Source organism: Pelophylax lessonae, assembly GCF_965119305.1.
Source record: "Pelophylax lessonae genome assembly, chromosome: 5".
In the NCBI taxonomy this organism is placed as follows: domain Eukaryota; kingdom Metazoa; phylum Chordata; class Amphibia; order Anura; family Ranidae; genus Pelophylax; species Pelophylax lessonae.
Window position 1 is genome coordinate 515,206,718 of NC_138772.1, and position 27,295 is coordinate 515,234,012.

Genomic DNA, 27,295 nt, shown 5'->3' on the forward strand with positions numbered 1-27,295 from the left:
TGCACGGTTACTGTAATAATGACACTGGCAGGGAAGGGGTTAACCTAGTGGGTGATCAAAGGGTTAAGTGTGAGCCTAGGGGAGTGTTTTCTAACTGTATGGGGGAGGGACTTGTGAAATGAACACAGAGACCTGTGATCCTAAATAGGAGGATTACAGGCGCTCTGTGATCATTTCAGAGGGAACAACGGACTGCTGTGTTTACAACAGCAGACTGTCATTCTCGCTAAGCGGGGAGCTATAGTGGTTGCTCAGCGGCAATCGCGGTCGCCGACCCCGTGGATCGGCATCCCCGCTGCCTAGTATATATGCGGCGGCTGATCGGCAAGTTAAAGCCTTAAAGTGATTGTAAAGTCTCCTTTTAAAAAAAAAAAAAAAAAAACAAACATTATATACTTCCCTGCTCTGTGCAGTGGTTTTGTACAGAGCAGGCCAAATCCTCCTCTTTTCGGGTCCCTCTACTGTGATCCTGGCCCCTCCCCCATGTTCAGTGCCCCCACATCAAGCAGCCTGTTCATTTTTATAGCATCCCATCCGAACCGACCTGCTGAAAGGATGGCGAACGTATCGCTATACGTCTATTTTTAAAGGATCTTGTCGGATCAGATGCCAGGCAGGTGTCCGCTGACATCCGCCTCCCCATAAAGGTCAATAGGTGGCCCGGTCGGGAAAAGAAAAAGTGGTCCGATCGCATGAAAGGGGCCTTAACCACTTGCCTACTGGGCACTCAAACCCCCTTCCTGCCCAGGCCAATTCTCAGCTTTCAGAGCTGTTGCACTTTGAATGACAATTGCGCGGTCATGCAACACTGTACCTAAATGACATTTTTATAATTTCTTTCAAACAAATAGAGCTTTTTTCTGGTGGTATTCTACTGGGGCTTTTATTTTTTGCTTAAACAAAAGAAGACCGAAAACTTTGAAAAAAAAACAGTTTTTATACTTTGTTATAAAATTTTGCAAACAGGTAATTTTTCTCCTTCTTTGATGTGCACTGATGGGCCCTGATAGGCTGCACTGATGGGCACTGATAGGCTGCACTGATGGGCACTGATAAGGCGGCACCAGTGGGTGCCACTGATGGGTGACACTAATGGGCACTGGTAGGTGGTGCTGAAGGGCACTAATAGGCAGCAATCATGGGCACTATTAGGTGGCACTCATGGGTGGCACTGATGGGCAATGATAGGCACTGGTAGGTGACACTTATGGGGCACTGATTGGCACTGATAGGTGGCACTGGTGCGCACTGATAGGTGGCACTTGTGGGTACTGGTAGGTGGCACTGATGGGCACTGGTAGGCACTAGTAGGTGGCACTGGTGGGCACAGATGCTCCTCTCCTCTTTGGGACGGATGTCCCTCTGACAGCAGCGGCGTTTAGCTTTTTTTTCTCCTCACACTGACAGTGTGAGGCGAAAAAAAACAGCTGATCATCTGCTGCTGTTTACATCACATGATCAGCTGTCATTGGCTGACAGCTGATGACATGGTAAGGGACCGGGACCGGCCCCTTACTCCAATCTGTGATCAGCCGAGTCTCATGCACGGGTGGACTGCAATTCCCCTCCCAGCAATTAGGCTGCATTCACATGTCAGTGTAGCAATATGGTTAAATTTAATGAAGGTACAACATTTAGCAACTCACATGGTTGATTATTGGAACAGGCACATCTAAGGATGCAGGCATCTGGGGTAAAGCTGTCCACATAGACCATCCTCTGCACCGCCATCTACGTCATCCCTTCCATGCTGCCCCTCGCTTTCAGATCGCTTTACTGCAGGGTGGTCTTCCTGGTCAGGATTACAGACTGGCAGCCGGCGGTGCAGAAGATTGTCTATGTGGACAGCTTTACCCCGGATGCCTGCATACTTAGATGTGCCTGTTTTATTCATCAACCATGTGAGTTGCTAAATGTTGTACCTTCATTAAATGGAACCATATTGCTACACTTAGAGGCGCCTCTCTTCTCTTTGATACTCTGTAGCTCCTGCTGGATTTTGTTTCTAATCCCCTTGTGGAAGCGGCTATTTGTGGATGGACATTTTATGGTTATACAGTAAAACCTTGGATTGCGAGCAGAATTCGTTCCGGAAACATGCTTGTAATCCAAAGCACTCTTATATCAAAGCGAACTTCCCCATAAGAAATAATGGAAACTCAGATGATTCATTCCGCAACCATTTATTCATAAGTCCTTCAGTGTATAGTCCATATAAAAAGATTATAGCATTGCGATAGGTTATATAACCATAAAATGTCCATCCACAAATAGCAGCTTCCACAAGGGGATTAGACGCAAAATCCAGCAGGAGCTACAGAGTATCAAAGAGAAGAGAGGCATCTCTAAGTGTAGCAATATGATTCCATTTAATGAAGGTACAACATTTAGCAACTCACATGGTTGATGAATAAAACAGGCACATCTTATTATGCAGGCATCCGGGGTAAAGCTGTCCACATGGACTATCTTCGGCACCGCAGGATGCCAGTCTGTAATCCTGACCGGGAAGACCACCCTGGAGTAAAGCGATCTGAAAGCGAAGGGCAGCATGGAAGGGATGATGAGGACGGCAGTGCGGAGGACGGTCTATGTGGACCGTACAGCTTTATGTCTGCATCCTTAGATGTGCCTGTTCCAATCATCAACCATGTGAGTTGCTAAATGTTGTACCTTCATTAAATTTAACCATACTGCTACACTTAGAGACGCCTCTCTTCTCTTTTATACTCAGCTGTGACTTGAGGCTACTTGTATATCAAGTCAAACTTTATTTGAAAATTTTGCTGGTCTTGCAAAGCACTCTTAAACCAAGTTACTCTCAAACCAAGGTTTTACTGTATAACCTATCGCAATGCTATAATCTTTTTATATGAATTATAAACTGAAGGATTTATGAATAAATGGTTGTGGAACGAGTTTCCATTATTTCTTATGGGGAAATTCGCTTTGATATAAGAGTGCTTTGGATTACAAGCATGCTTCCGGAACAAATTATGCTCGCAATCCAAGGTTTTACTGTATATCACTTTGGCAGCGCACAGCACTATATTTCTCTATTTTGATAAAAAGTATTTGTATTCTCACTCGTTCCTAAAAACTGGTATTGGTGCATCCCTAGTAAAAACCCATGGAGCTTCCTTCTGTTCGGGATGGGGAGCGTATTATGTAACACTGAGGACTAATTCTACACGAGACAATAATGAAAGAGTTAAGGAAGCTTGAACAAGAAAGGGAAGTAAAACAGAATCTTGTTCAACCACAAACCACCGAGTGAGGCTTGTGACAACAATGTCATCATCCACTCCACAACAGAAATATCTCCACTTGGGCCAAGTTCTGCATTCCTCATCATAGACTGTGTGAGTTATATACTAAAAGCAAAGAAGAGTTTTCCAAATACAATTTGGGGCCTAGAGCAAATATGGGGGGCTTAAAGCATAACTCCACTTTTGTTGAGAAAAAAGCATTCCCCTCTGGGTGATCTCTGTACATTGCAGGGATTTTAACAACTTTTGTTGCAGATTCCTACCTTTTGTTATTCTGAAGAAATCATTGTTTGTTCCTCTGTGCTGCGTGAGTCTAATGGGAGTGGTTTCATAATTATCAGCTGTGGCAGCTGCAGGGATCTAATGATGAAAGCTGCTGGGTCTGCATCCCTTTAGAGGTGTTCCTATCGGGAGTATCTCACCAAAAATGACATTTTTGTTGCAGGGGATGCCAGGAATCTGACTTGTATCTTAGGCAGACTTCTGGGAAAATTGATGAGCCAATCACACAAGCAGGAAATGATGTTTCTGGGGGTGTGGTCAGTATCTTTATTTGCTATTTTCTTCCCCACGAAAGTGGAGTTACCCTTTAAGTCTATGGCACTTACAAAGTGGGTAAAGCTGAAGTCCAGCCTTATATTCAGTCTTGCACAGTTGCGCAGGCTCTTCTCTACTAAAACCAAAAGAAGAAAGAGGGGGCGCACGGACCCAGTGCATGATCCTAAAACCATCACTTTATTGATTTAAAAAATGGTAAGAATTATACTGACAAAATAACAAAATCAAGCGCATCACATTGCACAGCATCATCGAATCCTCAGTACATCATACCATGGGGCAGGGAAAGATGAAGATCTAATGGGATAACGCGTTTCGAGGACTAGCCTCTTCCTTAGAGCCAACAAGACTGTTACCTTCACCCCTCTTATATATCAAAGTGACTTGGCTTGATTGTCCAATGTGGGCATTTCCAACACACCCACTGGGCGGGATTTGGCCCTTACAAACATCATGAAATAGGCAAATAGTAGTACCTATGACAGCCAACAGTAGTGATTTCACAAGCCATATCAAAATACATATGCAAGCATATAAAACCTGTGTTAGATTAATGATCACATTAACCTCTCATCTTCTCCTTTACTGAAATCGCTTACTTTGATTTTGGTGCACACTGTGAGCTTCTCATAGTGTGCATTAGATACTGCAGCAAGTTAGATGGAGCCCGCCTCCTTTCCTGGCACTTCCCACCCCACCCTAAAAATAGCTACATTAAAATATTCAATTTGGATTAATTTTATTTGGTAACAGCTTCTGAGATTACCCACTCATTTTTGTTTAAAGCGGAGTTCCACCCAAATGTGGAACTTCCGATCATTTGCTTCCTCCCCCCTCTAGTGCCACATTTAGGGGGGGATGGGTACCTGTTTTTGACAGGTACCCTTCCCCACTTCCTGGGCAACGGCGCCGCGGCAAAATTAGGTCCCCTCCTCCTACCCTCCGCCGCCGAACTAATCCGAATGCGCAGCGCGCTTCGCGCATGCGCAGTAGGGACCCGCCTGTGAAGCCGCAAGGCTTCACTGCCGGGTTCCATCACCGGCAATGGCGGCAGCATCCGTCAGCCGATGGAAACATCGGCTGCGGTGCCGACATCGCTGGACTCCAGGACAGATAAGTGTCCTAATATTAAAAGTCAGCAGCTACAGTATGTGTACAGTATGTGTAGCTGCTGACTTTTAATTTTTGAAGGGGGGGGGGGGAGGGGGGAGGAACTCCGCTTTAAGAACCATTAAAAATTGATTGAAAACAAATTTAAATCACAAAGTGTTAAAATGACAAAAAACAAAATCCGACGCATTAAGCTTTTGAAGTCGAAGATAAAAGTGCTCATTTAGTACTACTTTGACATATTTCTTGCAGCAGAAGACAGTCAGGGCTGGAATTCTTTTTATTCCTAAAGCCGGCGGATAATTATGCTTCTGTGCAATTAAGATCCGAAAAAAAGCCATTCCACTTAATACAGAGGATATTCCAGCCAATTGTACTTCCTGGAATCGCTGTATTGTAGTCAGATTAGATGTACTTTGCACAACAATGGAGAGATTTATAGGTAGAAAGTGATAGTTTAACAGACGGAATGGAACATCAGAACCAACAGACATCCATTTCAGAAAGCCAAAAACAAAGATGTGCATACATATGGCAGTTAGCAAAGGTCTTTTTACACCTGATCTATACATACACTACTTTGTCAACTGTATTGGGACGCCTGCCTTTACACACACATGAACTTTAATGGCATTCCAGTCTTAGTCCATAAGGTTCAATAATGAGTTGGCCCACCCTTTGCAGCTATAACAGCTTGAACTCCTCTGGGAAGGCTGTCCACAAGGTTTAGGAGTGAGTCTATGGGAATGTTTGACCTTTTTTTCCAGAAGTGCATTCGTGAGGTCAGGCACTGATGTTGGACAAGAAGGCCTGGCTCACAGTCTCTGCTCTAATTCATTCCAAAGGTGTTCTATTGGGTTGAGGTGAGGACTCTGTGCAGGCCAGTCAAGTTCCTCCACCCCAAACTCACTCATCCAAGTCTTTATGGACCTTGCTATGTGCACTGGTGCGCAGTCACGTTGAGTTGACAGTTGAGTTTGGCTTTAAAGCGGAGTTCCACCCAAAAGTGGAACTTCCGCTTTAGGTGGTCCTACCCCCCTGACATGCCACATTTGGCATGTCATTTTTTTTGGGGGGGGAGCGGGTACCTAGTTTTGACAGGTACCCGCTCCCACTTCCGCTCAGAGCGCCGCGGCGCCCTGAGCGGAAGTTCTCCTCTCCCCCACCCTCCCTGCAATCTTCTGGGACATGTCAGAGGTCCCAGAAGATTGCCGGCCAATCACGGCGCGCAGCGCAACTCGCGCATGCGCAGTGGGTACCCGGCTGTGAAGCCGCAAACTGTCACAGCCGGGTGCCCACAGCAGTGATGCCGGCGCCGAGGGAGAGGATCGAGGCTTCGGGCGGCCGCATCGCTGGACCGTTGGACAGGTGAGTGAAATGGCTGGAACTCCGCTTTAAAGCGGAGTTCCGGGCACAAAAAAGATTTTTTTTTTTTTGTGCCCCTCCGCTAGGTATGCCTCACCTGAAAAGGAATTGGATAGTTATTTTTTTTTTTTTTTGTTTACTCACCTTTTTATTGAAGATCGTAAATACTCACCTCTGACTGCTTCCTCCCTCGGAGCCGCGGCTCACCCCGTCACTTCCTGCCACGCGATGATTCCTGGGAGCTAAACGTCATAGCTCCCAGGAATCAATACGACGGCACCGGCCCCGCTCGTCATTTCCGGGCGATGCCGCATTCCCCTGCTAAACAGCTTCTGGGCATGCCCAGAAGCTGTTTAGGAATGCGGCGCCGCACCGGAAGTGACGAGAGGGGCCGGTGCAGTGCATTCTGGGACACGAAGACGCGGAAGAAGACAGAGAAGAGGACCGCGCCGGCTTCAGCTGCCCACAACCGAGATGGAAACGCTGTGGAAGAAAATTTCTAAGTAAGTATTTCTTCTTACAGGTAAGTGCGAACCGGGACAGATCAGAGGCTAGCCATTGTGGAATGTGCTAGCCCTGACTGTCCCGGGGGTATGTTCAGAAAAAAATCGTTTCTCTGCCCGGAACTCCGCTTTAAGGAGTTCCCTGGCGACCCGTTCTCCTTTGTGATTGGCAAGTAAGAAGATGGGGCCTGCATAGCAGCATAGTAAAGCTTACCATACACTAGTAGAAGTTTGTTCACAAATTTTTGTTTGGTTTTTTTAATCATTAGTGGGATCAATCTGATGTTCGCTTTTGACCTCCATGACAAGAAAACTTGAAGATGCAAGATGGAATATTTTTCTTAAACGAGCAAATTTCTAACAGTGCAGTAAAGAGATTTGCCATCAGTTGTAACATAGGATGAGTCATAATTTTCTTTCTATCCCGACAAACCCAACTGTGGTGATTCCATTTTTTCTACTCACCATAAAGATAATCTTTCTAAAGGCAATGCAGGTAACTACAAAGGGAAGGGTTGAGAAAACCTAAAATAAAGAATGATGGTGCAGGGCATATGGCAAAATAAATACCACCAAAAGAAAGCTCCATTTGTGTGAACAAAATGATATAAATTTCATATGGGTAAAGTGTTGCATGCCCACGCAATTGCTATTCAAAATGGGAGAGCGTTGAAAGCTGAAAACTGACCCGGGCAAGGAGAGGGTAAAAGTGCCCGGTATTGAAGTGGTTAAAGCTTGTCTTTTGATGAGTTCATGAAAACAAATCTTATAAAGTTTTTTTTTTTTCGTTGTTTTCTGCACAGCACGCAGAACTGTTAAAATTTGTCATTTTTAGTTTGGTCTCTGATCCCACTGGGGACAATTTCTTCCCCTCTAAAGGTGAGCTACTTCCAATATTAACCACTTGCCTACCAGCCACCGTAGTTCTACTGCAGCAGGTCGGCTCTGTTAAGCAAAACTACGTACCTGTACTTCGCTTCCTGTAGCAGATAGTGGGGGGCGTGCACCGCCGGAGGCGTGCACACGCGCTGATTGGCTAGAGGGGGAGCCAATCAGCGAGTCTGGCGAACGCGATGTCCACCAGGCACCCAGGATCGCTTCCCATGGAGGCAGAACGACGGTCTGCCTATGTAATCACGGCAGACCGCTGTTCTGTCAGTGATTAACACAGGGATCCCGTGTTCCTCCTATTTAAGAACACAGATCTCTGTGTTCATCCAATGATTACAACCCCCACACAGTTAGAAAGCATCCCCTAGGCACACATTTAACCCTTTGAGCACCCCTGGTGTTAACCCCTTCCCTGCTAGTGTCATTACAGTAACAGTGCATATTTTTAGCACTGATTACTGTAGTAATGTCACTGGTACCCCCAAAAGTGTCAGTTAAGTGCAGAGATGTATAGTAACGAAGTAGAACTACTTAAGTACTGTACTTAAGTACCGAAATGCGGTATCTGTACTTTCCTAGAGTAGAATTTTTCTCTCCTACTTCTACTTTTACTTCACTACATTTTTTCGATGATTTCAATACTTCTACTCCGATATTTTTTTTTTTGTGCTGCATAGTTACTCGTTACTTTTAAAAAAATTACCACTGCCAGAACAGTAGATGGCAGGTTTCATGAAGCTCAAAAAAATGTGTATAATGTCATTTGTAAATCAGCGCATACGAAAATAAAGGCTGTGTATAATAAAAGCTGCTATACCAAATCTTTCCAATAAAAAGAAAATATGAAACAAACAAATAAATGGTGCTACAGCGCTTAAAGTGCATCAAGAAACTACTAACAAACACAGGTTAATCATTTGAATAAATCATTTGAAATAATAAAAAACAATTTGATGTTCAAACTTTTGACTTCTTTCTTTAATAACTACATAACGCAGTACTTGTACTTCTACTTTCAGTACTTGAGTAGAATTTTTTTTTCAAAACTACTAGTACTTTTTACTTTTAGTACTTAAGTAGCACATTTTTTGAAAAAAACTACTTGCAATACTTAAGTAAAAAAAATGTTGAATACTTTAGTACTTCTACTTAAGTAACTTTTTCTGCAAGCACTTCCACTTCTACTCAAGTCACTTTTTGATCGAGCACTTGTACTTTTACTCAAGTATGGGTTTCGAGTACTTTATACAAGTCTGGTTAAGTGTCCGATCTGTCCGCCGCAGTCCCACTAAAAATTGCTGATCGCTACCATTACTGGTTAAAAAAACAAAAAAAAAACAGATGCAATAACTTTTGTGCAATATATACTTGTTGGGATTTTTTTTTTTTTGTACAAAAAATATGTAGCAGAATTCATATTGGCCTAAAATGATGAAAAATTTAGATTTTTTTTATTGGGAATGTTTAATAGCAGAAAGTAAATAATACAATTTTTTTTTTTTTTTTCAGAATTGTCGCTATTTTTTTGTTTATAGCACAAAAAATAAAAAATCGCACAGGTGATCAAATACCACCAAAAGAAAGCTCTATTTGTGGGGAAAAAAAAAGGACATCAATTTTATTTGGGTACAGCGTCACACGACCGCGCAATTGCCAGTTAAAGTAATGCAGTGCCATATCTCAAAAAAAAATAAAAAAAATGGCCTGGCCATTAAGGGGGTAAAACCTTCCGGTCCTTAAGTGGTTAAAGAACTGCTGTTATCTTTTGCATACTAAGCTTAAGCTGGATACACACTGTCCAACTTTTGTGGTTAGATTTCCTTCAGATTTACCTTTTCTATGTAGTGCAAGGGTCTTCCTGATTGCATACAAATTGAAAGTGTGTAGGTTTGACCTCATATTATATGGTTTTGGTAAATCTAAAGGAAAAAGTCTTCAGAAAATCTTACAGTGTGTATGGCCCATTAGCTTGCATGGGCTCTGCGAGGCCTGGAGGTGTATCTCTGCTGTACACTGGTTCTGGTTTTCCCCCAATAGGTTAGCCGTGATGAGAAATCACAGCTTATGTTCAGTAAAGTCCTGATGACTGTATTAAACAAGGTGTGAGGTGTTTGCAGGAGCCATGACGATCAGGATTCTAGGAAAAACAGATTCTGGGAATCTAATCTGTGTGTACCCAACCACAGCACTCATCTCTACTCTAGTTAATGAACAACGAATGTGTAATCTAATCAGCTGCACTGCCTTGGTTAGCACTACAACAAACCCTCACTGGAAAGGGATTAAAAAAGAGCTACTTTCTAATGCTGGCCATACACTATACGAAAAATCGCTCAAACTCATTTTGGACTAAGGAACACTCGGCCGTGAGAGCAAACGATCGTGCCATAATGTAATGACCGATAAATTGTTCAATGGACATTGTTCGTTTTTTTTCACATATACCGAGTGCCAACAGTTTGTACGAGAAACACATTAACCTTTCAATTTATCGATCATTCGGCAGAAAATTTCCAAACTTGTCCTTCGTTTTTTCGGCTCAAAAACGTCACAACTGATTACTGATTTGTGCCCATTAACTGGCCAAAAACGAAAGAACTGTCCAAATGACCAAGTTTCGGCCGATTTTTCGCATAGTGTATGGCCAGCATAAGTCAGGGCCAGTTCACACCACATGCAGTCCAGTGCGTTTTTTTTTCCTGCATGGAAAGTAGGTTATATGGTTTAGAATTGCATAGCTCACACCAGTGCTTGCAGTTCCAGAGAAAAAAAGTAGAGAAAAAAAGTAGAGAAAAAAAGTAGAACATGCTGCATTTTTTCTGCACTGGACTGTACTGGAACGCAGTAGAATGCATCAAAAACGCACTGGAACGCACTGGGACACACAAGTCCTTATTTAAACCGGTAGTATACCGCTTTTTGTGATTTTTAACTACAGGTAAGCCTATAATAAGGCTTAACTGTAGGTACAATTAATATCTCCTAAACCTGCACGGTTTAGGAGATATTTACGCTGCATGCAGCCGCTGACGCGAGCGGCGCATGCGCTCTGAAGGACTGGTGGACCTTCAGAGTTCCTTGCCGGGAAGTTGCCGGAAAATCACTCCCGCGCGCAATCACAGCGCTGGAGCCGCTGAACCCGGAAGAGACGCCGAGGGATCATGTCCGCTCCCACAGCAGTGTCCGGGGGTCCATGTCGGGGCTTCGTTCTAAGGTAAGTGTTTCATAATGAGCTAGTATGCGATGCATGCTAGCTCATTATGCCTTTGTCTTGCAGGGTTTTTTTTTCCAAGTATACAACCGCTTTAACCACTTACCGTCCGCTGCCCGACTACATACAGCGGCAGTCAGCCCCTCCCAGGCAAAGTGACGTACCGGTACGTCACTAGCCTGGGAGCCAATAGGGGGCGAGCATGCGCCGCCGGAGGCGCGCTCCCGCCCCAGCTCGTTCCCTAAGAAGCCCGCACGTGTGACCGGTGGACCCGATATCCGCCGGTCACTCGCGATCGTCAGGTGGAGAGGGAGAAAGGCAGGCGGCTAGTGTAAACAAAGCCGCCTGTCATTCTCCCCTGTGTAAGAACAGAGATCATACGGTCCTGCTATGTAGGACCGTTGATCTCTGCTGTTACACACACAGCCACGTCCAATCACAGTTAGAAGCACGCCCCTAGGGACACACTTAACCCCTCCCTCTCCAATAAAGTTCACCCCTTCCTTCCCAGTGTCATTTTTACAGTAACAGTGCATATGTATAGCACTGATTACCGTAGTAATGTCACTGGTACCCCCCAAAAGTGTCAAAAATGTCAGTCAAGGGTCCGATTTGTCCGCTGCAATGTCGCAGTCCCGCCAAAAAAAAACATCGCAGATCGCCGCTTTTACTCATTAAGAAAAAAAAACAAAAAAAATGAAAAAAATCTTTCCCTTAGTTAGTAAACGCAATAACTTTTGCGCAAACCAATCAAAATACGCTTATTACGATTTTTTTTACCAAACATTTGTAGCAGAAAATAAATTGGCCTAATATGTTAAAAAATTTTGATTTTTTCATTTTTTTGGGGGAATTTCATATAAAAAAAATGTGAAAAATATTGTTATTTTTGCAAAATTGTCACTTTTTTTGTTTATAGCACATGATCAAAAAAATCGCACAGGTGATCAAATACCACCAAAAGAAAGCTCTGTTTGTGGGAAAAAAAAGATGTCAATTTCATTTGGGTACAGTGTCGCACGACCGTGCAATTGTCCGTTAAAGTCACGCAGTGCCGAATCGCAAAATAGTGCCTGGTCAGGAAGGGGGTAAAATCTTCCGGGGCTTAAGTGGTTAATGGTAAGAAGAATGAGGGGGGGATGCACTGGGCTGCATCCGTAACGCACCAAAAATGCACTGGAATGCATCAAAATGTGGAAAAAAACGCATATGCAGAAAAGCATCTGGAACGCATCCGGACTGGGTTTCTATGGTGTGAACTGGCCCTAAGTGCAACTGCAATCAGCAATACACTCTTCAGACTTATAAGAACATTGAAGTATTTGTGACAGACCCAGCCAGGACAGGGGCTTTTTAGAGAGGACCTAGGGCAAGCCTGATTACGGCCCATGGAGAGAGCAGATCATTCCCTAATGATGGACCACCACTTAATGGACGCCTAAAGCAAGGCTTGGATTACTTCTCTGAATAAGGACAATAACGCTTACCTCTGGAGTGGATGGAAATGTGTAGTATTAATCTTTCACAGGCTAATGGTCAGAGGGGATATGGTGGCCCTCCTGCAGACTGGGTTGGAGAAGCTCTTCCACTTGGGACAGGGATATTTATCAACCATAATCCTCAGGAGAGCTATGAAGATAAATGTATTCCACTGTATCAAACTGCTGAGAGATCATTTGTTTTCTGATGACATGTCTAGTGGACGGAACAAACATTCTCTCCCATTGTTAATTGGGTCACCTATTGTTTCTGGCTGTCTTCTCATCTATGTGTTTATACTTATAATAATGTGTATTGTACAGTACCTTGTATTTAGGGTTGTAAGTGCCAAATGGTCTGGTCACCTATTCTGGTTTAAGTGACTAGGTAGTTAGCTCATGTTAATGAAATCACTTTCAGCTATTAGTTGCTAGATGTTAATAAGAATATACACGTGCATCTTATAAAATTAGAATATCATCAAAAAGTTAAATTATTTCAATAATTAAATTCCAAAAGTAAAACTCAAATATTTTATATAGATGCGTTACACACAGAGTGATATATTTCAAGCATTTCTTTCTTTAATGTTGATGATTGTGGTTTACAGCTAGTGACAACCCTAAATTCAGTAACTCAGAAAATTAGAAAATTACATAACACCAATAAAAAAAAAAGGAATTTTAATACAGAAATGTTGGCTTACTGAAAAGTATGTCCATGTACAGTATAGTATGCACTCAATACTTGGTTGGGGCTCCTTTTGAATTAATTACGGCATCAGTGCGGCGTGGCATGGATGCGATCAGCCTGTGGCACTGCTGAGGTGTTTTGGAAGCCCAGCTTGCTTTGATAGCAACCTTCAGCTCCTCTACATTGTTGGGTCTGGTGTCTCCCATCTTCCGCTTCACAATACCCCACAGATTCTCTATTGGGTTTAGATCAGGTGAGTTTGCTGGGCAATCAAGCACAGTGATATAATGATCATGAAACCAGGTATTGGTACTTTTGGCAGTGAGGGCAGCTGCCAAGTCCTGCTGTAAAATGAAATCAGCAACTCCATAAAGCTGGTAAGCAGAAGGAAGCATGAGGAAGAGCGGTGAGGCATAAAATCCAAGTTGCATGAGGTCCAGTGTAAAATTTCCACAGTCAGTGATGATTTGAGGAGCCATGTCATCTGCTGGTGTTGTTTCACTGTGTTTTATCAAGTCCAAAGTCAGCGCAGCCCTCTACCAGGAAATTCTAGAGCACTTCATGCTTCCCTCTGCTGACCAGCTTTGTGGAGATGCTGATTTCATTTTCCAGCAGGACTCGGCACCGCCCACACTGCCAAAAGTACCAATACCTGGTTTAGTGATCATGGTATTGCTTGATTGTCCAGCAAACTCACCTGACCTAAACCCCATAGAGAACCTGTGGGGTATTGTCAGGAGAAAGATGAGAGACACCAGAACCAACAATGCAAACTAACCCAAAATGTTCAAAATCCAATTGTCACAGGGATAGAAGGCGAGGTGAAATCTTATGAACAGGGGCACAGACAGCAAAACAAACCTTACAGAGGTGTTAACCCTTCTCTATGCTATCCAAAAAACGTTAAAATTATTGTTTTAGCTGGAGCTACACTTAAAAAATGTACCGGTTCCGACTTACAAATTAAACCTAAGACCAAACCTACAGACCCTATCTTGTTTGTAACCCGGGGACTGTCTGTATCTGAAAAGTGGGGCGTGCAATTGTATTTAGCCGCCTTTACTCTGATACCCCTAACTAAAATCTAGTGGAACCAGTTGCCTTCAGAAGTCACCAAATTAGTAAATAGCGTCCGCCTGTGTGTAATTTAATCTCAGTATAAATACAGCTGTTCTGTGAAGCCCTCAGAGGTTTGTTAGAGAATCATAGTGAACAAACAGCATCAAGAAGGCTAAAGAACACACCAGACAGGTCAAGAATAAAGTTGTGGAGAAGTTTTAAGCCGGGCCTAGGTTTAAAAAAAATATCCCAAGCTTTGAACATCTCACGGAGCACTGTTCAATCCATCACTCAAAAATGGAAAGAGTATGGCAAAACCGCAAACCTACCAAGACATGGCTGTCCACCTAAACTGACCAGCCGGGCAAGGGGAGCATTAATCAGAGAAGCAGCCAAGAGGCCCATGGTAACTCTGGAGGAGCTGCAGAGATCCACAGCTCAGGTGGGAGGATCTGTCCACAGAACGACTATTAGTCGTGCGCTCTACAAATCTGGGCTTTATGGAAGAGTGGCAAGAAGAAAGCCATTGTTAAAAGAAAGTCATAAGAAGTCATGTTTGCAGTTTGCGAGAAGCCATGTGGGGAACACAGCAAACATGTGGAAGAATGTGCTCTGCTCAGATGAGACAAAAATTTAACGTTTTGGTTTAAAAGCAAAACACTATGTGTGGCTGAAAACTAACACTGCACATCACCCTGAACACACCATCCACACTGTGAAACATGGTGATGGCATCATCATGTGGGGATGCTTTTCTTTAACAGGGACAGGGAAGCTGGTCAGAGTTGATGGGAAGATGGATGGAGCCAAATACAGGGCAATCTTAGAAGAAAACATTTTAGAGTCTGCAAAAGACTTGAAACTGGGGTGAAGATTCACCTTCCAGCAGGAGAATGACCCTAAACATACAGCCAGAGCTACAAAGGAATTGTTTAGTTCAAAGCATATCATGTGTTAGAATGGCCCAGTCAAAGTCCAGACCTAAATCCAACTGAGAATCTGAGGAAAAACTTGAAAATTGCTGATCACAGACGCTCTCCATCCAATCTGACAGAGCTTGAGCTATTTTGCAAAGAAGAATAGGCAAAATGTCACTCTATAGATGTGCAAAGCTGGTAGAGACATCCCCAAAAAGACTTGCAGCTGTAATTGCAGCCAAAGGCGGTTCTACAAAGTAATGACTCAGGGGCGCTGAAAACAAATGCGCGTCATGCTTTGAAGATATTTATTTGGAAACAATTTATTATTTTCCTTCCACTTTGTGTTGGTCTATCACATAAAATCCCAATAAAATACATTTACATTTTTGGTTGCAACATGACAAAATGTGGAAAATTTCAAGGGGTATGAATACTTTTACAAGGCACTCTATTCCCATCACAGTCATACAGTGGCACCAGTTCTTGATCAATCCAGAATACAAGCTAACAGACAGGTACTCTTAGCTGTACAGAGTATAGGTAAATAACAAGGTTTTACAACCATAAAACAGTCAATATACTGTAATGTTGACCTTAGTCCCTGCAATGCATACAAAAGGAAGATAACAATTTCACGCAAAGAATAGGAAAGTCATCAGGGATTGCATCGAAGGTAAGCTTAGAACAAAAGAAAACAAATCAGGTTTTGCTACAAAGCAGACACGTTAGGTTCATGGAGGATGAGAAGGAAAGAATCCCTTCTAACAGTCATTATGTCTTTCCACATCACACTTTCACAGACGTGTCAGCCAACGCCAGCACTTGATATAAACCAGACACACATAATACGGAAGGGATATTTTGTTAGCCGTTGGCTCCTGAACCAGCCAATTAGTTTTGGCACAGGAGTTGCCAGCAAATATTTTCACAAACAGCTTTTAATGCATCCAATAGGGCTAGTGTAGACGTGCTCTGAAATTTTAAATACCAAGGACCTCCATTAACATGCATATTGTGTAAGACGCGCTACTGATGTGTTTTGCATGCGTTTTTGACGCATTTGCATTACAGGACACTTTCCAGGCGCTTTATCAGTGCTGCAGTATTATCTTGGCTATTAACTCTTTCTACAAACAAAAATTCTCCTGCGCCCGGGTGGTATCAGGGCCGGCCCTACTATGGGTCCCACTGGGTCCATTGGGCCCAGGCAGCACTTCGAGGGTCGCGGCAAATTGACACTCAAGTTTTTTTTTTTCCAGCAGTTTTCTGTGTCATCAGTTTGCGGTGTGTTACAGGTGGCATTTCCCCATCTCATACTGCTGCCCGTAGTGGAAACCGATGAGTATGAGGAGGCAGGGCGTCTCCTCTGGGGAACATCCCTTACGTGACTGTGGTGTGCGCAATGACGTCAGACATTTAGACAAACAAAATAATACTGGAGTTTGCAGTTTGCAATTGAACGTAATGCTAGGTCATATAATTTTGCATATAGACAAGGCTAAATCTGACTTCCCGATAAAATTTTAGTTTCAATTATTATAATATAAAATAATGGATGTGGAAGCCTTTTGGAAGGCTTGATTTTTTTTTTTTTGGGGGGGGGGGGCAGCATTTCATTCTTGGACCCAGGCAGCACGAGGTCTTGGGCCAGTCCTGGGTCAGTGGCATCTTAAGAGCATTATAGGCCCCCCGGGGAATGCAGTGCACTGGGGCCCTGCCTACACAATCACCCACGAGAATAAAAATGCAAATTATCGATTATATTTATTGGTACAGCAGTGCCAGGCTAATAACAGCTTCCAAGTTTGGTGGCTGGGTCCGGTGACCACACACACGGACGGGAGTCAGACCAGACTGTCCTGTGTGTGCCTGTTCCCGTGGAGGCAGACAGGCATTCCTGCAGTTGTGGGCTCCCCCTCCACGGCCCAAGTGGCCTGACAGCAGCACAGGGCTGACAGGCGTTTGCCACGTGCTAAGTTTGGTGGCGGAATGCACACAGGAATCGGGACTAATGCTTGACTGGGGCTGGGCCCTCCAGGCAAGTGGGCCCCCCGGACAACTGCCCAGCGTGCCCATTCGGAAAGATGGCCCTGTCTTGGGTGGTATGTAACAAAGGATAAGTGTTCTTATATGGTCTCTATATGCACCACTTGGGTCTTGCCACCCCCTTAGGACCAAGGGCATCCAAAATACACTGAAAAACAACAACAAAAGAAGGGTGCACTGACCTCGTGCATTACCACTAAAAAGGTTTATTAAAATCCACAGACAACATACATTGTACTCACAAATAATGATTGTGCACATAAAACACAATGGAACCGGTAATCTCCAAAATAACCAAGGAGCCCCTGTATTGGATGATGTGCTGGTGTCCGCAAATGTCTGGCTGGGCTGATGCGTTTCAAGGGGAGAACCCTCTTCCTCAGAGCCAAAGCGCGCTCCCTCAAAACGCATCAGCCCAGCCAGACATTTGCAGATACCAGCATGTCATCCAATACAGGGGCTCCCTGGTTATTTTGGAGATGACCAGTTCCATTGTGTTTTATGTGTACAATCACCATTTGTTTTTGAGTATAATGTATGTTGTCTTTGAATTTTAATAAACATTTTTAGTGTTAATGCATGAGTTCGGGGGCACCCTTCTTTTGCTGTTAGTAACTCTTTCTAACTGTATCTCAAAAGTGCTGTAGAAAGCCGTAGGGGTGTTTGTGAGTTTGTAACGAAGCCCTATTAAACTGAGTGTGCAGCCGGTACCGCTTTTCAAACTCTGCCCCCCATGTTAAAAATGCAAAGCATCACAGCCTTGGCATCTGTACAGCCCCATCTGGCTGTATTGGGACAGTTCGGATTGGTGGCCAGGAGGCAATAAAATGACAGCCCAGCCACCCATTTTTACCACCCCTGGCTGCCTGTTTGAAAGCACACGTAAAGCCAGTGGAACGCTCTATGTCTGATCAATTCCGGCGCACTGACACACTCACACGGGCCCTGTACTCACACACACAGGCCCTGTATTCACACAGGCCCTGTACTCACACACACAGGCCCTGTACTCACACAGGCCCTTTACTCACACACACACAGGCCCTGTACTCACACACACACAGGCCCTGTACTCACACACACACAGGCCCTGTACTCACACACACACAGGCCCTGTACTCACACACACAGGCCCTGTATTCACACAGGCCCTGTACTCACACACACACAGGCCCTGTACTCACACACACACAGGCCCTGTACTCACACACACACAGGCCCTGTACTCACACACACACAGGCCCTGTACTCACACACACAGGCCCTGTACTCACACACACACAGGCCCTGTACTCACACACACACAGGCCCTGTACTCACACACACAGGCCCTGTACTCACACACACACAGGCCCTGTACTCACACACACACAGGCCCTGTACTCACACACACACAGGCCCTGTACTCACACACACACAGGCCCTGTACTCACACACACACAGGCCCTGTACTCACACACACACAGGCCCTGTACTCACACACACACAGGCCCTGTACTCACACACACACAGGCCCTGTACTCACACACACAGGCCCTGTACTCACACACACACAGGCCCTGTACTCACACACACACAGGCCCTGTACTCACACACACACAGGCCCTGTACTCACACACACACAGGCCCTGTACTCACACACACACAGGCCCTGTACTCACACTCACACAGGCCCTTTACTCACTCACACAGGCCCTGTACTCACACACACACAGGCCCTGTACTCACACACACACAGGCCCTGTACTCACACACACACAGGCCCTGTACTCACACACACACAGGCCCTGTACTCACACACACACAGGCCCTGTACTCACACACACACAGGCCCTGTACTCACACACACACAGGCCCTGTACTCACACACACACAGGCCCTGTACTCACACACACAGGCCCTGTACTCACACAGGCCCTTTACTCACTCACACAGGCCCTGTACTCACACACACACAGGCCCTTTACTCACACAGGCCCTTTACTCACTCACACAGGCCCTGTACTCACACACACAGGCCCTTTTTTAATAACTACACATTTTTGTCTAATGTAGAAACTGTTCTAATGTTAACCAAGGTGAGTTTTACAAAACCCCACACTGGGGTAATAGAGTGATCACAGAAAGACCTTCCCTCTTACCATGCTGTATTATGGCGTGTTCCAGAAGACGGCGACACAGCTGCTCGGCATCACCCCTAGTCTTGGCCTCTTGTTCTTGGATCAACCAAGTAACCATCTCTGAAGCCACAAAGGCGCGATCATATTTGACTCCATCTTCTTCTCTGGCTTGTAGAAGAGAGTTGTCCGAGTTTATCACCCTGTCATAACACAAACAGCAGCATGTTACATTCCTCATTTGTTTTGGCAAAGGCCAAACTATTGTATAGAACTTTCTTCAGCTCTCCCATACCAGTAGCTAGGTCCATGGGGTCTCCATACCACGGATTGGGTCCCAATTGTTTTTGGGGAACCCACCGCTGAGTAGGGAGCAAGGGTCGGTTCCTTGCTACTGGAGGCATGTCACCCATGCCTGGTACCATTCTTCGCTGTCTGGCTCCTAATACATTTCCACCAGTTCATTACCCGTAACAACTGTAAACTTCCTGCCAACTCCTTTGCTGAGATAACACTTTGTGGTTGCCTTCCGTTCTTACACTTCACCCTGTATGTGCTTTACAGGCCTTGTTTCTCTGATACATCATGTACCCCTATTCACCCTTTTGAATAACTTCAGACCAGGCTGAAAACAGGTGAAAAACCTTACTGGAACTTTTTCGGCACTACAGTCTAACAATGTGAGATCACAGTTTCTCCCCAACTAATTAAAAATGAACTTACTCTCCAAATCAACATTGAGTATTTTTAATCTTCATGCTGCTAGCATTAGTAAATATATTTCTTCAGTTATTTCCTGGTTTCCTGCTTAGGCAAATTATGTCCTACATCCCAGGAGTCTTCAGGAGGGGAGGAGGGGTTTTCTCAACTAAGCACAATCTCCTGCAGGCATACTTCAGCTGAGGGCAGGAAGTAAATGCTACATGAATCATTTGCCCTTACTCAAGATGACCACGACCAGAAATGCTAGGGGGTTGTTTTTCAAAGTGATTTCTCACCAAAATAAAGCATGGAGACATGGATGGAAGGGGGAGTTTACTTTGAATATTAAAAATGAATGATATAATGATTATGGTTTGTTGGTGCTCAGATGCAGTGAAGGCTACCCAGTGCATTCTGTTTCTGTCTCCAAGGTGGAAGTCCATGCTTAATAGAGTCCTGGTTAGGTGGTTCCTATCAGTGTGCTCCAGTGTTGCTGGCGGTTACATCTTTTGGCTTGACCACCCCGTTCTTCCGATGCAGGCTGCCAGCCCGTGAGCAGAGCTATCCCCCTTTTACATATAGCACAGGGTGAAGGGCAGAGCCTAGAAAATGTCTATGAAAGCGCAAAGAAAGATTTAACCCCTTTCCACTCACACTTGGCATGGTTGGACTAAACCATGTCAAAGTTCGAATGTCCTCCCTCCCCTGCTGGTCTGCATTCACACTGGGCTATAAGTAAATCATCCTGGCACACATTCATCACGATCTCTGCAGACCAGACCATAGTGTAACCCGCTTCTGTGCTTAATCATCTATAGAGTTCTGTGCTCTGGCATGTGCTGCATCCACATTGAATCTAACTGTACTGGGCCATTAGTGAACCGTGCCAGAGACCACCTCTTCCAAGTGGCCCCAGGCATGGTACGCTTAACTGTTTCTGGACATGGTTCGGAACACTCACACCTCACAAATTAATCTGACCAAGACGGTGAGCCAAAGTGGCCCCAGGCATGGTACGCTTAACTATTTCTGGACATGGTTCGGAACACTCACACCTCACAAATGAATCTGACCAAGACGGTGAGCCAAAGTGGCCCCAGGCATGGTACGCTTAACTATTTCTGGACTTGGTTCGGAACACTCACACCTCACAAATTAATCTGACCAAGACGGTGAGCCAAAGCTGCAACTCAAATTGCTAAAGGCTAAGGACCATCACACCAGTCAGACAACTAGCATTTTCAGAAGGAAGTCCAGAACACCAGCCTGTAGTGTTATTCTAACCTAAAATGGGATCTGTCAAAGAATGATACCAGCATAAGAAGCTTCAAAACAGAAGTTGTCTTGCCCCCTAGGCTACTTACTAGGTCCATCGGTCTATTCAGCTTCACTAACCAGGGAGTAGTATATATAAAAGAGTGTAAGGCTCATTAAGGTGACAGATCATTAAGAGGGCAAAGAAACCACTTAGCTGCTTTTACAGTGCCTTGCAAAAGTATTCAGCCCCCTTGAACTTTGCGACCTTTTGCCACATTTCAGGCTTCAAACATAAAGATATAAAACTGTAATTTTTTGTGAAGAATCAACAACAAGTGGGACACAATCATGAAGTGGAACGAAATTTATTGGATATTTCAAACTTTTTTAACAAATAAAAAACTGAAAAATTGGGCTTTCTTCTTGCCACGCTTCCATAAAGGCCAGATTTGTGGAGTATACGACTGATTGTTGTCCTATGGACAGAGTCTCCCACCTCAGCTGTAGATCTCTGCAGTTCATCCAGAGTGATCATGGGCCTCTTGGCTGCATCTCTGATCAGTCTTCTCCTTGTATGAGCTGAAAGTTTAGAGGGACGGCCAGGTCTTTGTAGATTTGCAGTGGCCTGATACTCCTTCCATTTCAATATTATCGCTTGCACAGTGCTCCTTGGAATGTTTAAAGCTTGGGAAATATTTTTGTATCCAAATCCGGCTTTAAACTTCTCCACAACAGTATCTCGGACCTGCATGGTGTGTTCCTTGTTCTTCATGATGCTCTCTGCGCTTTAAACGGACCTCTGAGACTATCACAGTGCAGGTGCTTTTATACGGAGACTTGATTACACACAGGTGGATTCTATTTATCATCATTATTCATTTAGGTCAACATTGGATCATTCAGAGATCCTCACTGAACTTCTGGAGAGAGTTTGCTGCACTGAAAGTAAAGGGGCTGAATAATTTTGCACGCCCAATTTTTCAGTTTTTGATTTGTTAACAAGGTTTGAAATATCCAATAAATTTCGTTGCACTTCATGATTGTGTCCCACTTGTTGATTCTTCAAAAAAAATTACAGTTTTATATCTTTATGTTTGAAACCTGAAATGTGGCAAAAGGTCGCAAAGTTCAAGGGGGCAGAATACTTTCGCAAGGCACTGTATGGCAGTAAGGCATCACTCTACCACTGCTCCCTTACCAGTGAATGAGATTCTGCAGTGTTTCAGGGATTGAGAGAGCAACACCATAGAAACAGGTAAGTAAACTTTTTATTGATCTTGTTATTGAGTTGCTGCCACCGACAGGATCACTGGTCTGACATGGGCCCAGGCAATGACAGCTCACCAGTCCAAGCAGGTGACACGCACTGCAAGCACATCCAGCGTTTCAATAAATAGATGAAATGATGGCAGCACAGATACTTGGAATTTACACTGATCAGCCATAACATTATGACCACTGACGGTAAAGTGAATATTAAAGAGATTGTCTTGATAGCATCTAAAAGTGGGTGGGATATATTAGGCAGCAAGTGATTATGCTGTTCCTGAAGTTGATGTTTTGAAAGCAGAAAAAATGGGCAAGCTTAAGGTTTTGAGCAATTTTAACAAGGGCCAAGTTGTAATGGCTAGATGACTGGTTCAGAGCATTTCCAAAAACTGCAGCTCTTGTGGAATGTTCCCGGTCTGCATTGGTCAGGATCTACCAAAAGTGGTCAAAAAGGAAAGAAGAATGGCGAACTGGCGACAGGGTCATGGGCAGCTATAAGCACATTGATGCACATGGGGTGCAAAAGCTAATGAAAAAGTTAATGCTGGTTCCGATAGAAAGGTGTCAGACCACACAGTGCATTGCAGTTTGTGGTGTATGGGGCTGCTTAGCTGCAGACCGGTCAGCCAAAAGCACCTCAACAGGCACAAGAGTATCAGAATTGGACCACAGAACAATGGACGAAGGTGGTCTGGTCTGATGAATTCAAGAACAGTTTGAGAAACACAACATTGAGTTCAAGGTGTTGACTGGCCTCCAGATTCTCCAGATCTCAATCTAATTGAGCATCTGTGCAATGTGCAGGAAAAACAAATCCAATCCATGGAGGCCCCACCACGAAACTTACAGGACCTAAAGGATCAGCTACTGACAGCTTGGTGCCAGATACCACATCATACCTTCAGAGGTCTAGTGGGGTCCATGCTTCGACGGGTTATGGTGGGTGGTCATAATGTTATGGCTCATCAGTGTATTTCCTCACTGTCTAATATCTAAATTCAGCAGATTCTGGAAATGTCCATGTCGTATAAACAAATACTTTGTATCCGACCGGGTTTAACGTTCGCCATTAGTTGAAGAATGAGCATTAGCAGTCTGGCTGTAAGATTACTTTCCCCTTGTGGTTACTCAACTGCAGCTGTAATATCTCTGTCCCAGTTTCTATCATTCTTGGCCAACCTCCACCAGTCTTCAGCCAAGAGGATTTGTAAATGATCCCACAGAGTCACTGTGGAATTACTCCTGTATTATACATCTCATACTATGGACACTGAAACTCAACTATGACCAGTAAGCTGCACCCAGAATCGGGAAAGAATAAGCGACTGGGTACTGGAATTAAGTGTTAATGGAAGAAGAAAAGCATTTACAGAATTTTAGATGAGAATGAGGCAAATGTAATTGCGTGCAATACACCTACATTAATTCTCCCAATACAGTATAGGGATTATTGGAGTAAAACCTGGGCACTATTGCACTCTTGGTGCTCCCCTCTGGAGTTGTCTGCCCAGTACATGTCTATGGGAACTATACAGTCAGCTGGCGGTCTGCAGAGGAATGTGCCAAGTGTAAAAGTCAGGGAACAACAAGGAGATTCTTCGAGTGTAAAGACATCTCATTATACTGCTCCCAGATCCCCATACACAACTAATAGAAGACGTTGAAATACCGTGAACAACAATAAGCTGGACATAGGTTTCCTTAGAAGTGTCTCTTCAGTTTTTACAGTGCTGCCAGTGTTGCTGCAACCTACATTACTCATATGGAAAGGCTATCCACCAATAGGCCAAAACCTAGATGGCCTTCCATAGAAAAGGATGGAGACTATGGTATGCAGGAGCAGTAAAGCTCTGGGCAAAGAAGAGGGTAAGTGAAAGAGATAAAGGAGAAAAAAAAGGGATTTTGGAAAGAGTGAGAAAGAGCAAGTGAGCAAAAGAAAGAAAGAAAGAGAAAGAGAAAAAGAAAGAGAAGAAAGAAGAAAGAGAAAGAACGAAAGAGAAAGAGAAGGAGAAAGAGAAAGAAAGAAAGAGAAAGAGAAGGAGAAAGAGAAAGAGAGAGAAAGAGAGAGAGAGAGAGAGAGAGAGAGAAAGAAAGAAAGAGAGAAAGAAAGAAAGAAAGAGAGAAAGAAAGAAAGAAAGAAAGAAAGAAAGAGAGAAAGAGAGAAAGAAAGAAAGAGAGAAAGAAAGAAAGAGAGAAAGAAAGAAAGAGAGAAAGAGAGAAAGAGAGAAAGAAAGAAAGAGAGAAAGAAAGAAAGAAAGAAAGAAAGAAAGAAAGAAAGAAAGAAAGAAAGAAAGAAAGAAAGAAAGAAAGAAAGAAAGAAAGAAAGAAAGAAAGAAAGAAAGAGAAAGAAAGAAAGAAAGAGCGAGAGAGAGAAAGAAAAAAAGAAAGAAAGAAAGAAAGAAAGAAAGAGTTAGTTGCCCTTAAATCTATGAAACCGGGTAAGACCCCGGCCCGGAATGCTTTACACATCAGTATTACGCCTCCCTGTTCCTGATCCTAGGCCCATATTTGGAACAACTACTGTCCCATTTCCCTACTCAATCTGGATCTCAAACTATTCACAAAAATATTAGCCACCGCCTCTCCCAGCATGTTCAACCACTGATCCACCTGGAGTGGGCTTCATACCCTCTAGAGAGGCCAAGGACAACACGTCCAAAGTCCTGAACCTCCTTCACACTGTGAATGCTTCCTCAGCACAGATGCCGTGAAGGCGTTTGATCGCGTCAACTGGAACTTTAGGTTTGCAGTGCTAACACAAATTGGCCTGAAGGACCACATGCTGAATTGGATCTCAGTGATCTATACAATTCCCACCGCTCAAGTCAGGGTAAAACGGCCTTCTCTTGGACCCTTTCCCAATCTCCAATGGGACACGGCAGGGTTGCCCCCTGTCGCCCCTCCTCTTTGCTCTGTCTCTAGAGCCTTTTTTTATGCAAAGTCCGTCGGAACCCAGACATTGCGGGCGTGTTGGTCACTGGTGGGCAGTATAAAATATCGGCCTATGCAGATGATCTGTTATTTTCCCTATCCAATCCCACAATCTCGCTCCCCAATCTGTTGGAAGAATTTGACTTATATGGGAAGCTCTCGAATTTTAAAATAAACTTCTCCAAGTCCAAGGCCATGGGAGTCAGTCTACCCCCCTCGCGATGCGCACTCTTCAATCTAGCTTTAAGTTCAAATGGACAGACTGCGCGCTGCGCTACCTGGGTACCTCCATACCACCTAAATTAAGTAAACTTTTTGACTTGAATTTCCTTCCCTTACTAGCGTTGACTCTGACCCTTTTTGGGAAAGAAAGAAAGAAAGAAAGAAAGAAAGAAAGAAAGAAAGAAAGAAAGAAAGAAAGAAAGAAAGAAAGAAAGAAAGAAAGAAAGAAAGAAAGAAAGAAAGAAAGAAAGAAAGAAAGAAAGAAAATATTTAGAGAAGGTGAGAAAAAGATACAGCAGAAAAGAAAGAGATAGAAACATTGGAGAGGAGAGAAAAAAAATAAGTAGACAGACACACAGGGCAAGTAGTTGGGGTTGTTCTGTCACTATGAGATCAATGTATAGAGCCTTATAACATACTTAAAACAGGAATGATGGAGAATGAATGGCTGCCGGTGGCAGGATGGATAGCAGCTGACCAGGCAGTTATCAGTAAAATTGGGATATTACCTTTGAGCTACAGAATACCTTTTGTAATAGCCAAGGAACTGTAATAAAATGTCACTAAAACACATCTGTAAAAGGAGTGATACATTGCTCCTCACTTCCTGTGTGGTCACCTGGACAGCAGTGAAGTTCAGTCTTCCTAACAGATGGCAATAAAAGCCTGACAGGGGTCATAACCTTTCCCTATCTCAACCAAAACAAGAAAATATGTTCTGGCCAATGTTTGGCTTTAAATGGTGGCCATGTTGGGCAGGAGAAGGTCCTTAACATTACATACTTTTCAGAAAGGCGCTGTCCTCGCGTGAAAACCATCATTTCTAGGTCCAGCGGGGAGGTTCCATCATCTTTTCTAAAGCGGTAGAAGTGTCTGGAATCTTTAAATTCCTTAAATTCATCACACGCTGCAATGACGAAGAAAAGGTCAGGGTACAATCAGAAAACATGGCAAGCCATTTGTACAAACATCAAAAATGTCTTAAGTAAGAAGGGAAATCTACTACAAATATCCAATTTTTCTTCTGAAAAGATGTGTTGACTGCACTCAGATATGCAGAAGATTGCTGGAGTTTATTGAAGACAACCCATAAAAGCGTTTTGAGCTCCAAGTGCTTCGTCATAATGACGCATTGCTTGGAGCGTGAAACGCGTCAACGCTGTTCCTGTCCTGTAGATGCTGTTGTGTCGGTTTTGATGGATCATCTTTAATAAACTCCTACAATCTTCTGTATATCTGAGTGCGGTCATCCACTTTTTTTTTTATCAAGAGTCTGCAGTTGCGAGCTGGACCTGCAACTTTTCATGTGGAATTAAGACCCAAATTGAGGTGGACAGACCTGGAGCAGTACGGCTACTTTACTCTATGGTTATGGTTTGGATAACATATCTTTCCCAGCTGACAAAGAGGGTAGAGGGAATGCTTTCTCTTACAGTCATGTCAATGTTGTCCAACCAAAGAGCTCACAATCCAATCTCAAGACCATAGAACACCAATTTAAAAACACTTAAAAGTGCAAGTTCCGCTTTGCCAAAAAGCACACTGTGCTGTTCCATATGAGTACAGCAGAACCATGTGCTAAACCTAACGTCCAGCCAGGGCTTCCTTTCTGTTTAAACTAAGAGTGTAGTCCAAAAATGCTTTTAAAAGAATGCTCTGCAGTCTGCAATGCCTCTGTCCCAATATATTTTAA

The 27,295-nt window shown here is 43.9% G+C and overlaps 1 protein-coding gene across 1 annotated transcript in view; it reads right to left on the reverse strand.

Moving 5' to 3' along the window:
- Positions 1-27,295, reverse strand: part of DEPTOR (DEP domain containing MTOR interacting protein) — a 195,453-nt gene that overhangs the window by 54,619 nt on the left and 113,539 nt on the right. The window contains exons 4-5 of the mRNA XM_082258014.1: positions 26,386-26,509; positions 19,246-19,424 (exon numbers count right to left, since the gene is read on the reverse strand). Of these exons, the coding sequence (XP_082114140.1) occupies positions 19,246-19,424; positions 26,386-26,509 (303 nt within the window). The remainder of the gene's footprint in view (positions 1-19,245; positions 19,425-26,385; positions 26,510-27,295) is intronic.